This window comes from Ixodes scapularis, unplaced genomic scaffold (assembly GCF_016920785.2).
Source record: "Ixodes scapularis isolate PalLabHiFi unplaced genomic scaffold, ASM1692078v2 PGA_scaffold6__148_contigs__length_123643588, whole genome shotgun sequence".
NCBI classification, from domain to species: Eukaryota; Metazoa; Arthropoda; class Arachnida; order Ixodida; family Ixodidae; genus Ixodes; species Ixodes scapularis.
The window spans coordinates 35,615,168-35,632,317 of record NW_024609881.1 but is presented as its reverse complement, the minus strand read 5'-3'; the positions used below and the strand labels follow the sequence as shown (position 1 = coordinate 35,632,317).

Sequence of the window (17,150 nt, the reverse complement as noted above, 5' to 3'; positions counted from 1 at the left end):
AATGTAACAAATGCAGGGATCGGCACCATGATTTGTTTTTGCAATTGCGTCAGAGCTATGCGTTGCTGTTTTCTCTCCAACACCTTTAAGTTCTTGCTGATAAAGAGTATTCGCTCACCAGAAGCTCAACTGCGGCTCAATGATTTGTTCGCTGGAACATTTACGCAAAAAATGTGTTTTTGTTAAGGAAAGCACAGTTGCGTGGCGTATTCAAAGTGAACATACAGATCGATATATATTATAAAGGCGATCAACATGGCGAATCTATTTATTCACTTCATCGTTGCAATATATTGGGTTTCTAGCATAGTGTGTGATTTGGCCACAAGTGTGGGGCCTGAAGTGTCCGTGTGAAGCAAGCTTCGACATACGGATTGTCATCTTGTTGTTTTGTTCGACTTCTAATAAACACATTAGGAATTCATTGCATCCTCTTTTTATATGCTCGCTTGATGTTACCAGGTCTTTTATGTTGCTTCATATTCCGCATTTCTTTCATGTTGTAACCGGGAAAGTAAAGAAAGGACGCTTTATTAGAAGAAAGAGAAGAAAAGAAGGAATTACGGCGTAGGCTTCAACGAAACCCGTGAAATTTCGGTGGAAGCGGTGGAACCTCAATATCACGACCCCCGCCTACATTTGCGACCGCGCCGCCCGAAGCTCGCGTACGGGGAGCATTGTCCCGTGATGTAGCTGATGTACATCCAGCCTTCCCAATAGATGGCGCCATTACTCAGCTGTTCAAGACGTGCTAGAAATGCTTTCGTTTATGTGCCTGTACAATCCCGGTGCTGTCGCAAATTGATTATGAATGGTTGGCCTTCACCGCATTGTTTAACAGATTTAGCCAAATTTGAGACTTTGTCCTCCTCTCACTTTTTCCTTGTCTTTCACGGAAACGCAGCTCGACCTGAAGCATGAGCAGGACATGGAGAGCTTAGATTGTACAGAGGGTTCATCTCAAGCGGTAGGGAGCTTTTGCAATAATTTGAAGGTGGGAACCTACTGCGGCGGTCTGCGGCCAACCCACAATCCGCTTTGTTTTCGAAATGCGAGGAGGAAAGCAGGAGGAAAGGCAGAGAGGTTTGCAGACGATCAATGCTTCCGTCACCTCCTCGCAGCTGTTTTTGCAAATGCGGCCCATAAACAACACGACCCCATTCGACCAGTTGGAAACTCTCTAATACAGGCTTTCTAATGGAACATTTCTGAAGCAACCGCAACCTCTCGGCATAATTGAAATCAGTACTGCCTCAATCGGGCGGCCGCTGTGGTACTCGAGTGCGACGACGTCGTAAGTATTCGCGACTCCAATTCTCTATAGGTGGCGCAGCTCGTTTCATAAAATGGTGGTTATAGTGAGGGCAGATATGCCTGCTGGTGTTTCAGTTGCTGAGCCTGTCTAGTCTGTTGGCTTCGCTCAGCGACACAAATTATTCCAGCTTTAAAAAGGAAGTTAGGGTGTTGTGCGCGCCGGTCATCTTTTTATCCTGAAAACAACACAAAGAAAGGGTGTAATAGTTACGCCAGGAGGCACGTTTTACTTCAGGAATGAATCTTGAACTAACTTATGTTTTGGACATCGCTTGTTTCTATAGGTGTTAATTTCAGTTTCTCTCTTAACTAGAAATGTGTCTCACAGCGTAATTATTCAGCCGATGATATTGTTAGTTTAAATTTTATTCTTTGTCATACGAGCCCGATCCAGGCAGTTTATAAATATTGTGTAGTTCAGTGTCGCTTGGGAGACAGGGTCTTTCATTCATATTAAAGGTAACAGGATATTGTAGCTGCTGAAAATATCAGTGCTGGTATTTGTGAGTTCGTGCTAAATTTTCTTACTCAGATAATTATCCTGTGACCTAATGAACTGCGTGCCCTTTGATGGGTTTTTGCACATTTAGATGATTAATAGATTTAGCATTATTCCCAGGACGAGAATTACAGAATCAATTGAAATTTTACAAAAAATCTCCACGGGTCATGATTTTAGAAAATATACACAAAAACGTATAAGTTAAGAGACGCGTTGTTTTGACTACAAAAACTTAATCCGTGTCAGACGACAAAAGTGTGTGTGTGTGTGTGTGTATGTGTGTGTGTGTGTGTGTGTGTGTGTGTGTGTGTGTGTGTGTGTGTGTGTGTGTCTCTTTGAGGAAAAACACGTGACGCATGGGACTTTATATTACACCCAATGTTTACGTGTACGTTGACAAGGATGTCAGTTTTTTATGCGGTAAAAAGAAAACGATATACCTATTGTAAAGACAATTATTGGGAATTTCTTGTGATTGTGAGACTTATTGGAGGCCTTTATTACCGCAATATTTTATTAATAATACAATTAATGTATTGTATAAGTATTCTTTTCAGCTATAATTTAGTGTGTTGCTTATGATCTGACTTAAAGCGGGCGAACGACTATAACTAGCGGAAGTTGGCGAAATATCCTTACCGGTGCAAAGAGCAGCATTTTTAAATAAGAGGAAATAAAATACAAATAATATGAAAACAATGAATACATACTAGCTTCTCCGAGAAATACATCTAAAATGACACTGGTTGTGCGTAAAGCATGTGGCGATATCAAAGTCGCGAGTTTTGACGACTGGCGAAACTTCCAAATTCATGGCCAATCCTTCTGGACCAAATGCCCCAAAATACAAAAAAATAAAGGCACCTTTTTTTTAAATAACAAAACTTCTAAGAACAGTCATTTTCTTTCATTTTTACGCGCCGTCGTTTTTCCAATAGCAGCATGTCCCAAATAGCACGCCACGCCGGGTTGGGGATGGGCGGTATTGTCTTGCCGGATACTAAAACCGACCAGTACCGGATTCGCCCCAAGGGGTGACGTCGGCCGGGACCAATGACGGAATCCGGCCGGTACCGGGAACTTATTGGGGATCCGGGATGACGGGAATAGGGGATGTTCCCAGTGAGATCCTGACCCAGATCCCCGGCATGGAACCGGCAGTACGGTAGAAGAGAGTCAGTGTGCCAGTGTACTTCCGAGTAAGAGCCAGTCCGATTGCGGATTATTCCCAGCGTAATAGTAGATCAGTGCGAGCGCAATTGTGGATCAGCGCCAGCGTATTTGCCATTTAGTGTACCAAGCATAGAACCACTAGAATGCTAGCTGCGTCAGGCTTTAAAGCCCAGGTAAAACATCCGACTGCATTAAAATTTTGAACAGCTAGCTTCTCAGTAGATCAAATTCACTTAAATGTGAAAATTCTAAAATTCTCATTCCGAACTACTTCATCGGTTTTCATATCTCTTATAGGTGCTGGCCGTTTTAATACGTTTCTCGGACTCGAACCGAAACAAGCCAGTTTAGTATTTGTGCACTTTTAAGAAACAATTCTGTGTGAACAATTGACTTTCGGCATGTATACAGTATATACTCATGGCAAATATTTTATACTTGCTGAAACGACATGTCCCATTCGTCTGTCACCCAGATGCATAGTGTGGGTACTACAAGAAGGAAACATACAAAATGTTTTTACCGTGACGTTCTTTATTGTGACTCGTGAATCCATAGCAGCTAGCTCCTCAGCCAGAGTGTGCCTGATCGTCAAAGACGGTTGGAACCACCAGTGGAGTGTCAGTCTCTTCAACTCTATTTCCGCTGCCCGCCAGCCACCTCTCCATTGCGTCCACGCTGCACCCTTGAGCGCGACTTTGTATGCACCTGTAAAGAGAATTGTCAGATAACACATTAGTCGAGGGATAGGGGAAGCCAATACCTTGCATACTACCTACACACAAGGTTGCATACTAGCTACACACAAGGTGCTGTTCACAGTCTGCCATTTGCGAGCGTTTTCTTTGGATGTAGGTCCCGCACCTGGAGTGCAATTCAGAGATGACTGAAAGAGAGCACCACAGAGGTGGAGATTCTGGGTTTGGCTACCAAGCTAAGGTGCAGGTTTTTTGGAGGCATATGGCTATTTCATGCAACGTCCTGTTAATCTGAAATGGGGAGCGGGAGGGGGGGGGGGAGCGGGGGGCGAGAGGGGGCGGGGCGCAGAGATGGGTGGCTCAAGAGAGAGCAAAACGTTCCCAACTGACACTCTACAGACCAAGGCGTCTTAACGGGCTGCATAAGATTTACAACCTGCAAACTAACAGGATAACAAGACAAGACCGACAAAATCTTTTTTCACAGTTACTTCAAAACGCTGCTTTTTAGTATGAAGGCTCCGAGAATGCTAAGTCTGGAGTCATTCATAATAAAGAATGCAAGGCGATGTTAAAGGGAAAAAAACACGACAGGAACTGACGACTTAAATTTTGCCTACTGCAAGACTTAAAGGGAAACTAAAGCTGTACTGTATTTAAGGAAGATCACAAAAGCGTCTTCGTTCGGCGTCCAGGATCACGAATATAGAGTTTATTTTTCAATTTGTTGCTCGGAGGCTGCAGAAATTAATTCTTACAGTACAGATGAAGCCCCTCGACCCACGCAGCACACGACGTCGGGCCAACATTGGAATTTTTTTGGTGATCAATGGCCCAATGATGGGCCAATGTAGCTATCGTGCTGCCAACGTTGGCAGTACACTGGCATGCACTGGCATATATTGGCCTGTCATTACCAACGTCTTCCCAACGTTGGCAATCAATTGGCTTAGGCTGGACAACATTGGCCTGTCTCAGTCAATGGCTTACCAACGTTGGCAATCAATTGGCCTACGCTGGCCAACATTGGCCTGTGTTAGTCAATGAGTTGCCAGTATTGGTAATTGATTGGGTTAGGCTGGCCAATATTGCCCTGTCTTAGCCAATGGGGAACCAACATTGGTAATCGATTGACTTAGACTTGGCAACATTGGCCTGTCTTAGCCAGTGGCTTACCAGCGTTATATAATTATTTGGCTTAGTTTTTTCAATGTGCTGATCGCGCACCCTGAGAACAGTCTGTAGATGTGGCTCCCGGGGGGAACGATTCTTCTCTTTTCACACGCACAGTAAGTTAGCACCTGAATTAGAACGCTGTATGCATTGCTAGCTGTAGCAATTTTGAGCGTCCACGAAGAAAAACGCCGTAGTCGGCGACAGGTTTAAAGTAAACGCTGGGGAGGAAATCGCCTCCTCCAGATCCTTCGCTCTGCAAAAGTGAAAAGAAATAGGAGCTTGTACCACCTGTCACCGACTATAACTAACTCGTTTCATACCAAAGCTGATAGTTATGCTCAGTAAATTCCACACGAAATACAAAATGCACGCTTCCTTCGATTTGTGTGTTTGTTTATGAGGCAAAAAGTATTGTGCTTCTTCTGTTATGCCCATTTAGCGACGCAGCCAGGAAACGTTTCCAAGCGGGGTAGAGGGGACGCAGGGATCAACCCCGAAAGTTCCACGGGCCTCCCCAGTATCTACGACACGGGTGCTTTGTCAGCCGTATGTGATCTTGAAAATCTCAAAGTAACCCGCTTCGCTGAGCCGTAAAACACGGCCCATTTATCGGACCAAACCGGACAAGATTAAGAATAAATAAAAAGCACTAATATTTTTTTAGCAAAAAATAAAACCTTAAATCAAATATCAAGCGATTAATTAAGCAATTACACGTCTTCACGAACAGAAAAAATCACGTTGAATTAAGATCTCGAACACCCTATCTTTGAGGTAAAAGGTGTGATAAGTTGATGCGCATTTCAATCAGCAAAGGTAATCACGCAACATACAGCAGAAGAAGCTGGGGCATTATATGTCTGCTTGCCCAAAAATCACTTCAAAGTGCGTACAAAATACGAGGACTGCAGTAATGACCACGGTAGGGACAACGCCCGCATAAATATAAACTGTAATAAAACCAATCGGTTACCAACGTTGGCAGTCGACTGGTTTAAGCTGGCCACCATTTGCCTCTCTTAGCCAATGGCTCACCATCATTGGTAATCGATTGGCTTAGTCTGGCCAACAGTGGCCTGTCTTAGCCAATGGGTTACCAACATTGAAAATATGTGGGCGTAAGATGGCAGGGTGCCTCGTTTTCTGGAACCGAGCTTTAAAAACGAATGAAGTACTCCAGGCAATGAAAATCACTGTTGTAAGAAGGCGTCTTGATAAAAATGCTGCTAGGAAGGCGCTGTAATTGAATAAGTTATTTATGAATTAAATCTAATTGGCAATTTTTATTAAATACATATTTGAGGGCAAAGGTGTCAATTGGAAAGTCGTTTTTGAGTAGATTCTTGATGAAGGAGTTTACAACATGGTACACACCAGGCAGCACAGTTGCTTAGACTAGCTATGGGGCCAAGATTGGGCCTTGGCCGTAGTAGATCTGGACCGGGAATGCCCAGTGAATTCGGAAAACTGCCAGCGTGGCGTCTCACTGTATATTCCGGGCACCGGAATGACACGGAACTGCTAGGGAAGGGATTTTCTTGGCGCCTTTTGTCTCTTTTTGGTCCGAGCCGACCAGAGTAGACAGGCGGGTGGAAAGCAACATTTAAGGCTTTTGTGGCGCTTCACTGTATTCACTGGCCCCAGAATTCCACGGAACTACAAAGGAGTGGTTTTGGGTGTAGTTTATTGGCTTCGCAGCATACAGTGCGCCAAAGGACGACTGGCGTTGTCACGAAGCTCTCTAGAAAAGCGCAAGTCTCAAAAATCAAAAGATCAGTTCAATACTGTAGAGAGCGAGCCGAATGAACGCATTAATAGTGTCAACAAATTGATCCCTCCATGACATTAACAGCATTCATGTCTCAAATCGCCGCATCTGAAACTGGAAAAACCTGTGGGATATTTTTTCTATGTTATTTTTCAACATCACGCATCGTCGCAACGGTTCACGTACTTCGCGGCATCTCTGCTTCAACTTAGAATGAACCGCAGCACATGCTACGGGCTCTGTTGGCCTATCAGGCGCCACAAAGGTTGCGATGCTGCGCGGGAGATGCGCAAAGCACTGCAATGGCTCCGGTCCGCAGGCGTTTGCAATGTCTCAACGACAAAGCAGCCTTTTGCAACACCAGTGAGCTAACGGGGCTCGGGATTCCCACGCTCACATTGCAGCAGAGGGAGCGCGGTCGGCCAGATCGAGGCGCAGTCGGTTCTCATGTCGCGATTGCTACGCCGTTGCTTTGTCTTGCACCGACATTCGAAACAGCTCGCTCGAGGCTGCATGCGGGTGAAGCACACGAGTCTATAGCGCGATATAGTGTCGCTCAACCAATGTTCCAGCCATCATTGGCACCAACGTTGGGCCATCGTTCAACCAACCTTCCAGCCGTCATTGGCGCCAACGTTGGGCCATCGTTCAACCAATGATCCAGCCATCATTGGCACCTTTTTTAGGCCATCGTTAAACCAATATTTCAGCCATCGTTGGCATCCAGCAGGAAGCAAGGAGCGAGTCGACTCGCTCCTTGCTTCCTAATATAAATACAGTGTCGTCGCAAGCCTTTATGTTTATCTTCTCCTGCGGTAGCGGTGTTTAATGCGGCCTTAGATAATTCCGTCTCTGTTTAAAAAGTCTGGAGCGCAGACTTCTACAACGCTTCCTGAGCGTATAATTTGACGTATCAAGCTTTTTTTAGTTTTTTCCCACGATAATTAAAAACTGCCTCCTAGAATGCGCTATGAAAAACGCTCTGACGTATTGCTTAAATATATTTCTGACTTACTATCTAATCTGAAGCCGGTTCCTTTGTGTACTTGCAGGCCGCCCTTGTTTCCTGCTTCGTCCTGCTGGCCGCCACCTGCCAGGCCGGCTACGTAGCGCCCTACGCATACCACACCGCCGCCGTGCACGTCCCCGTGGCCACCACGGTGGTGCGTCAGCCAGTGGTGGAGCACCACAGCGAGGTGGCCTACGTGCCGCCCCACGCCCACGGGTACACCATCAGCCAGCAGAAGGTCGTCCAACCAAAGACCACCATCACCAAGCACGACCCCTTCTTCGGGTGAGCCTCTCTTTATCTTGGAAAACCGGGTATGTTCTAGACGATGTGCCCTTAGAGTAACTTGGTGCGCAGCAGTCTGAACATGAACCATTTTTGTTTATAATTTGTATGATTTATAATCGCGTTTTCTGTTGTGACCTGGCATAACATGCGACTTTCATGCATAAGTATAGTTTGAAGACTTTAACGCTTGGATTTGCTGCCGTAAACGCACGCTGAAAGAGCTTTTTCTCGGCTTGACGAGATAACGCATATACGGTTATGTGTTCAGCTCCAGTCATGTGATACAGACACAAAGTTACATTATTGTACAAAATAATATTTTACCTATTTAAAATGAAGGACGTCTAAGGATAATTGGGATTCTACAATCTGCATCTAGAGTTGTTTCGCAGCCCTATATTATTGCACGTTGATTAATTTACAAAACTGAACCATAAAACATTTTTTTTTTACCCACAGTACCCACCACCAATCCGAGGTGCACCACGCTCCAGTGGTGACCGGCTCTCACAGCTCCATGCACCAAAGCCGAGGTGGACACTTCGTGCATAGCCCAGTCGGCACCATCGTCTACTAGGCACATTTCACTTACGAAATTATAATTTTCATGCATTTTCAATTGTACACTTCTAACGCAATAAAGGCAAGTCACTCTTTTCGTTAGGACTGACATGCAAATAAAATGTTTGGTTATCCATGGTTTTTTTGAAGATCCACTGAATTGGTATATCACCGTGGTGGATTATTAGAGGAACAAATTTAAGAAAATATAAACAAGAAGGTACAATGCCTGCATTTTACAGGAAACCTACATATGACTCGTTGGTCGCTTTTTTTTTGCGTTTGTCGGCAGAGCAGTGGTAGACAACATAGTCGACAAAAAACCATCGAGCGCGCCTGATTACCGTTCCCGCGCTCCTTATCATCATCATCACTAAAAAAAACACAAAACCAGCGTCGAAACCACAAGATAGTTTATAAGGCGGACGCCTTATGAACTATGATAGTCAAGTAGCGCTCTCCTTATGTGTTTCTCGGGGATATTTGCGGTTCCATAAGCTGCAGAGGCAACGGCATAGTACGAAGTGGGGAGTGATGTCATTAACCCCGCTAACAATACGAAGCACGTAGCACTCCCCTCCCCGTATGTGTTTCTCGGTAAACATTGCGATTGCATAAGCTGCCGCAGCAACGGCTGAGTACGAACTAAGAAGTAACGTCACTCGTCCCGCTAACAATGCGAAGCACGTACCGCTCTCCGTATGCGTTTCTCGGCAAACATTGCGGTTGCATCAGCGACCGCGGCAATGGCAGTGTACGAAGTGGGGAGTAACGTCACTAGTCCCGCTAACAATCGCAGCACGTAGCCCTCCCCTTATGTGTTTGTCAGTACACATTGCGATTTCATAACTTGCCGCGAGAATATCTGAGCAGACTGGTACACGTTACTGACAAATATTAAGGAATTACATTTGCAATTACTCAAGGCTAAATTCTAATTTACTTAAGGCTAAATTGTAATTTATTACAATTACAATTACCCTCCCAAAAAGGTAAGTGACCGTTACCCCCAAAAGTAATCCGTTACATTCGTGGCGTTACTTTCCACATTATTTTTCTCAATTAAGAAACAAATGGAAGAAGGTTATTCAAGTTTTTATTGTTGCTACCTTTTCCATTTATTGACCTTGAGTATTTTGAGCAACAGCTGACTCTCGAAAGTCTCGTCATACATTTTGCGTTATTTTTTTACTGAAGATGTCTACTGACACGCTGAGCACACTTTGAACTGAGGCACTAGATGGGAGTGCGATATTGTGCCTCACGAATGTTTTATGCTTTGCATTGAGCTTTTTCAGCGAAGCAATGGAAGTACTATTTACCTAAAAGATAGAGCGAAGCTTCGTCCTTGCAGCCGTTGCCTGATATTCGAGAGTTTTAGCAGAGTAGGTAACAGTAAGGTGATAAGTAAATAATAAATAAAGTTTCGCTCGATATTCTTCTTCCTTTCGTTTTGAACAGGTCGAGCCTCGGTTGAGACGTTTGTGAATAAGAAAAAGTTTCCAATATTTTAATATTAGTAATCGAGAAAAAAACAAAAAAAACAGGAGACTCATAACAACAATTAATTAGAACGTTTGTTGAAAGAAGGACATGTAAACGTACGTTTGCCATGCGTACCTTTCTTGGTGTCGTTCAAAAGTGCGCGGAGCACGAACCGACTGCTGTTTACTCCGGTGTTCTCCAGATAGACGTCAGCTGATGCCACGGGCACCGAAGGGCAGAGAATTAAGTAGTCCGCGCTATGGCCCCACTCACGAGTTTCACTCTCTCCTCAAGCCCAGAATCTCAAGTCTGCGTCAGCCACCTTTATGTTTTGTTTGTAAAAATGTTTGCTTTGGATAAGATGCGTTCTACTGGGGCAAAAACAGGAAGAAGAAAAGAAGGAAGCTTATTACCATTTTCGAAGTGCTCGCAAAAAGCTTACTCACAAAAAGGGCAACTGTGATGCAGATAACCAGGCTGAAATTCACAAACAAAGTTGGCAAACCCTAGAAGTTGGACTACAAAAAAGTAAGTAGCTTTAATAACAGGGTAAAATAAGGTGAAAGAAACAAGAAGGATATATCCTTTTTCCTAAGAGAAGATGATAAGTGTGCATCGACGAACGAGGATGCTTGTGAATTACACCTTCACATATTATCACATCGTTTTTAGTGGATTTTAGAGTAGACGGAGCGTTGTCTTCTGTAGTGACATTATGAAATTGGTCCTAGTGACTATAACCGAGAAGGACATTGTTAATTCTTGTCTGTACACTTACCACCTTGAGCTTCTCGAACAGGCATACAACCACTTGATGTCTTCCTCTTCCCACCTTCGATAGCAAAGAAAAAACGAAGACACACAAAAAAAGCGTATATAACTTGCCCCCCCCCCCTTTTTTTTGTTTTGTAGAAATGTTTACTTGGATTTTTTGACATTGTTGTTGTGGTCTAAAAAAAGATTCAGAGAATTGGTGTTCCAAAAAAAAAGGCTTTGCGGAACTTACTAGTGCCAAGCCTCCCTTTGCGCTTGTCAATACGCGTGACAGTGTCACTGCGCTCAACTTTACCAAATTGGAACCTTTTCTTTAGAAGGGGGGGAGGGCTATTTGATGTTACTGTAGAAAATATGTAATTATTCCGTTACTAAATTGCCAATAAATGTAAGGGATTGCTAGTAATTTGGTTACTTGTAACAAATTACGTGCCAGTCTGTAGTCTGTATCGGAGTAGGAAGTGAGGAGTGACGTCACTAGCACCTGTTACAATGTGAAGCGCTTAGCGCTCCCCGCATGCGTTTCATGGTAAAGTTTGCGGTTGCATCAGCTGCAGCGGCAAAGTCGGCGTATGAAGTCTGTGATGTACGAAAAAAAATGTTTTGTTGCGGTGCTTTTACTCTTCTTTCGTGAATCAAATGGTAAAGACCCCTTTGCTGTTTACAAACATGAACTGCCGCTTTCGTTCCGAGGGACTTCCGATTGCACCGTCTTTGCAAGCCTCTTGAGCTTGCTTATGTCACCAATGCTACAAAGCATAAATGCTACACGGACAAGATAGTTGGAGATTTTAAGGAGGGCCCTCTGCTGTACAATTTTAGATTTTGGAGGAGGCGATTTGGTACAAGAATACTCAAAAGATTTTAACACATCTCGCACTCGTTCGTTTTTCTCGCGTTCACCAGGAGAATTGATGGTTAAACGTTTCATCTAAATTTCAAGCAGGCTTGTGTGAAGGTGGCCTTTGTTCATTATTTTTATAATCTCGAAGATCTTTGGCGGACTTGGGAAGTAATGCGTTACTTTTTGAATTAACTTTGCAATTGTCAGGTTACTTTTTGTTTAAAATAATCTGTAATGTTACTTCGTTAGAAAAATTTGTAACCAATTACTTTAATCACTCGTTACTTTTTAATATGACCATTACAGTAACTGGAGCAATACTAGCAGAAGATTCAGCAGCATAAAGCTACCAAGTTCAACCAAATAGAAAACATCAGGAAGGCGAGAAGAGCCGGAAAGAAAAACACGATTTTCTGTAGGACCGGTCACTTGAACAACTAGAAAAACGGTCAAGGCATTTACAAATATGCGGAAGACGAAGATCAATTTAGACAACGCCGAGTAAGCTCTCCGTCGCCTTCCACCGTGCTTTTCTTCTTCTCCCGTGCAGGAGAGAGCTCTTCCTTTTTATTTGTTTTTGTCTTTTGCATCGTTTCATTTTTTCCAACTTTGACGTCTCCCAACACCTGCACAGGCATCAAACGCGGGTTCGTACCCCTGAATTCGCGGGTTCACAACTCGTGTAACAGACGATGTAGCCTCACGCGAGGGGGTCGAATTCTTTTTTAATGTGATGCGAGGCAGGAGGTATTCACTGGGCGCCATATTTGAGGGTGATGTTTAAAGAACATGCTCAGAACGAGTTCGCATTAATAGCCTGCTAAGACCGGCAACCTTAATGGTGCTAAGTGCACGCTCCACAAGTACAGCGGAAGCTCGCCGTCAGCACGCGCTCAGCAGCAGCGCACACGCATATGGCCGCCAGTGAATACTCCCTATTGTGGCACGTTTTGCAGGCATGGCTGAAGAGCGCCCAGTGTGAGGCAAAGAGCATAGTGTTCGAGGGTACGCACGATACGTCTTTTGGTTTGCTTGTCTGGGCATGGTGGTGGAGTCCACTCCTCAGTTTACAGTCAGCTGTCAACATAAAGGGGGGGGGGGGAGGGTTAGGCTATCTAAACAGTGCTGACAGAGAGAAAACGGGTTAATTGGTGTGATCCTGTATTGTTTTGTGAGACCGATGGCCACCGTTTCTCTCGCTTTCTGTACCCTCTGCTCCTCGGTCCTCCCCGAATATTGGTATCAACCTCAGAAGCGATGGACGATCAATAACCCGTAAGCGAAATTTTTTCTCTGACTGGTCGAGGTTTCGGTCATGGAGTATCCGTCGTCTCCATGGCCATCTCCTAATGAGATGCACAGAATTCAGGGCATTCAAAAACGGCAACCTAGAGTTACAGTGCATATTTTTCTTGCTAAAAAACACACATTGACATCACTAAGAACAACAAACTAATCTATGGAAACACATCAAGGCCAGCTGGGTCAACTACACTCTGCATTGGCAATATAAGGCAACGCTAGAACTAAGTTTTTCTTTTCTTGTGAATAACAGGCGACTTACCCGAGTCAGAAAGGAGCTTTCGTAGATCGCTTCTTTAGCTCCGAATCTCGTAGCGGAGGTAGACGCTGTCACTGAGCATGCTCACCGCTAGCTTTGTCTGCACAATTTCTAAGATCATTTCCAGAGGCCGTAAGCTAGCGGGATGGCGGGTGTGGTTGCAGCATTCGGTGCCTTGTAAGCTTACGCGTGAACGGAGTGCGCCTACACTCTTTCTCTTAAATAAAATAGTTATTTTTACCAGCACTATTACATTACAAGGCCTAATAATATGAGAAGCAGTGTTGCAGTACAGTTCTAAAAATATCAAAATTGTTTCTTTTGTTCTCCAGGCAATTGTACGCAAAAAGTAACGTAAAATTATTTCGTAACGCAACGATTAAAGTAATCTACTATTTTTCAACGAAAGTATTTTGTAACTGTGATTCATTACATTTGAGGCTCGGTAATTTGTAATTGTTATCCATTACACCTTTTAAGTAACGAGCACAAGTTTGAACTCTGGGACGTCAAAGGCTGGAGCACCACCTGATGGTATTTGTCACAAAGGGGGTTCATAATGCAGTGGGCAATCGTTGAAGGTTATACCACAGATTCCTTCTTCAACCATCTTCAAAGCGTGGACAGGAGCCCCAACATTTTTTTTTGGGTATACGGAAGGGGATTTAAACCATGGGTACTGTTGGCTATAAAACTGACAAGTGCTATTGCGTCGTCTGCTTGGAGCCTAGCAAACGACCAACTAAAGGTGTAAACGAAAACTGGAAGAAAATCCATATTAGAAAGGAATCACAAGCTTTGATTGCCCTCGGACAGCATGTGGCGCTGGGAGCAGAGGAAATTAAGCTACCGCTCGCTCCTTCCATCCAGCTGCTGGGCCCACAATAGTGCTCTAGACGAGCCTGCAGTTCTTGTTTTGCATAATGAACGGCAGTTGAGGCTCAACTTTTCCTTTTATAAGTGTGGGCAACGGAACGCCTCACTGCACCACTTTCTTTTCTCCTACACGGAGGGTTCAGTCACGCAAATATAATTCAAACGAATACTTTCTTTTGTACTATCTCCTTACGGGGGTGTTTAAGTTAATAAAGGGAGTGAAGTTGGCGGAAGAACCACGTTTTCATAATGGACATTTGCATCCTTCCTCTTTCTTGCTTTAGGGAGACATATGGATGAACAGGTAACCGATACAACGAACACATCCAGCAAATCAATCCTTTCTTATCTTGCAGTTGCATACAAAAAGCTTTTTCGAGCTTCTGAATTTTTTTAATAATTTTTAATCTTCGTATTCCATTCCGTATAATGAACTTGCACTGTCATTTTTGAGGACATTAGTTCCGGCTCATAACGAGCCGGAGTTCAGAAGTTATGTTTCACCCAACGTATTATACTTGTTGAGATCACCACCAGCTGTGTTATTCCAGCTGGTTGGAGTTATCTTTTCTTCATCGACTTCGCCAGCCAGAGTGGCCAGAGATCGTGAGAAAGAAAGAAGGAGAGCGAGAGAGAGAGAGTGAGAGTTGTCGTTGGAGAAAGGTGAAAACGTCGGTCATTAACAGAAGAAAAAGGAGTGTTCGGATGGCGATACGGAGAGAAACTTAGGAAGAGGAGGAGATGAGAGTGTGCAGCGACGTCAGAGCTCCAACCTCTAATTGGAAGGATACTGGGTAGGAGGAAAAGCTGTGTCGTTGTCTCCCCTCAATCTTCTAATGCGACGGAACGCCAAGCGCCGGCGTCCGGCATTGCAACGCGAGACACTATGCGAGGAGCAGACGACGCTCCTGTTCGCTTTGATTGTAGGGACACATTCCGTAAAAGGAAATTAATTTTTCATTTGTGTCTTCCCACAATCCGTCTAATCAGAACTGGGCGTGTTGATGTCATCGCGCGCTTCCTTAGTATCTCTCCTTATAGATTTTCGAATGTACTCGGCTGTCATTCGGTTTAAAGACAACGGAAGGCCTTTTGGAGGTAAAAACGGCTTCGAAGTATGTGTCTGTGCAACGGTTGTATCGCGTTTGTTGGCATGCAAATATCAAACGATTTTTTATCGTTATACCTGCCAGTTAATTCAAAAGGGATGGGTCAAGTTTGGATCTTCCGTGGCGTGTAGAAGCAGCGAACGATAATGGTTGTGTACAGGTCGTTTAATGACCGCTATTTGTGCCACCTATCTTTATCGACTTCGCCAGCGTTTACTGTAACACCGGTACACTGTTTATTCAGCTGTAATATTTCTGAGGCAGTACCTGAATCGACTGCGCTGGGGATCATGTGAAGGTGTTCCCCGCCGCCGGCTGTTTCCCGCCTTCGGTTGCCCGTTCCCAAGGCGCTTAAAGCTTTTGCGTGCTAGAATGAGGTGGTCGCAGGATAAGCCGGAGAAACCAGGCACTGCTTGACAACGCAAACGTGTCCGCGAGAACGTCGCCGATTTGTAGGTGCCAGTTGTCTCACCCCGAGTGTTAGGGTGGAATGAATTCGACGTCAAGGTCATACTGTGCCAGAATACGCAGCACCTAAAAGAGAACGTTGCCGAGCGAAGACTGAACATGCTGGTGCGAACAGGCAATATGTGCATCGCGTCCCCGAGAGAATGTGGCGCTACTTGTTCTGTTTGATCGGCTGTGGTGTGCGTGAAACACCAAGCAAGCCAACATCACCGGAATTTCCAATCAACCGCGGCGCAATGTCATCCAAATGCCGCACCCTGCTGGCTCTGTCCATTCACTTCATGTGGCGTAATCGTGCGCGCACTAGTACTTTCAAATGTAACTTGTTAGGCACTCCCAGAAATTTTTATCGGCATATAAAATACCCAAAATATGTGGTCTCGTCGATGTAGCACTTGCCTCGGTTGCAGAAAGAGGTCGAAAGGAAGTGACTACCGACTGCATCGCGTTTCGCGCCGTCAATATTGCTCCAAAGTTTTGTTTTATGTTTCGTGTACAACTAATTTCTTGACACTCGTGTCCCAACCCGGGAACTCTTAATCAACATGTTTTTTTTTTCTTTTCATGGGCCCTTTAACACTGCTTACCGAAAGAATCCGAAGGCATCCGTACAGGCAGCGCCCAAGTCTTCCGTTTTTGCACTGTGCTCCGGCGGTGACATCACGTCAGTGCTCAGTTTATTCACCTGATATTTTCATCGCTGTACACGAATCGATTGCGCTGGGGGTCATGTGATCGTGCTCCTCGCCACCTGCGCTTTCTCGCCTTCTGTTGACCGTTCCCTCGGCACTCGAACCCTTTGCGCGCAAAAAAGGGGAGGCCGCAAAATGCGCTGGAGAAAGCAGCAGCTGCTTGACAGCGCAAGCGTGTCCGTGAGAACATCGTCGGTATATGCCGTAGTGAAAAATCCATTTTTATGAGACATTTCTGGTGTCCGATCAACACCTATGAATCATACAAGGTATATAAGAACATACAAGGACAATATAAGGTAAAAAGAACTTATAAAAGCCATATTATCAACTTTTAGGAAACTTCTTACTAGTTTGTTATATGGTTTTTATCTGTTCGTATATATCTTATACAGTTGTTATATAGTCCCTTATAGGGTTCTTATATGTTCTTATACCAGGTAATTGTTTTGTTTTATTAGAAACAGATTTTATTAAAAAGTGTCTTTATTGCCACGTGCATGCCATTTTCGCTATATGTTTTTCGAACTCGGCGAACATTCGAGGGGCAAACAACCGTCACTGTCTGGTGAGTAATTATCTGAAATTGGTCTATTACCTTTTTAATGAGTGAATATATGCACATAGTTCCAATTAGAAACTAACTGAGCGCCATCGAAAACCACTGAATCAACTCTATTTAGAACCACATGAAGTTCGTGGAATACTTGGAGGAGCGCCAAAGTTACCACTCGTGAAGCAGGCGCAAAGCCAGCATTGACGGAGCAAGGTTGATTAATCATTATCGCTTTCCGCCACTGCTAGCTCTGCTCCTGCTTCACGAGCGGTAAATTCGGCGCGTCCCCAAGTTTC

At 44.4% G+C, this 17,150-nt stretch overlaps 1 protein-coding gene across 1 annotated transcript; it reads left to right on the top strand.

The window, feature by feature from the left end:
• Positions 1-6,702: 6,702 nt before the first annotated feature.
• On the top strand, positions 6,703-8,505 carry LOC121838459. Its single transcript, XM_042294733.1, has 3 exons — positions 6,703-6,757; positions 7,661-7,925; positions 8,388-8,505. The coding sequence occupies exons 1-3, from the start codon at positions 6,703-6,705 to the stop codon at positions 8,503-8,505; spliced, it is 438 nt and encodes a 145-aa protein (XP_042150667.1).
• The last annotated feature ends 8,645 nt before the right edge of the window (positions 8,506-17,150 follow it).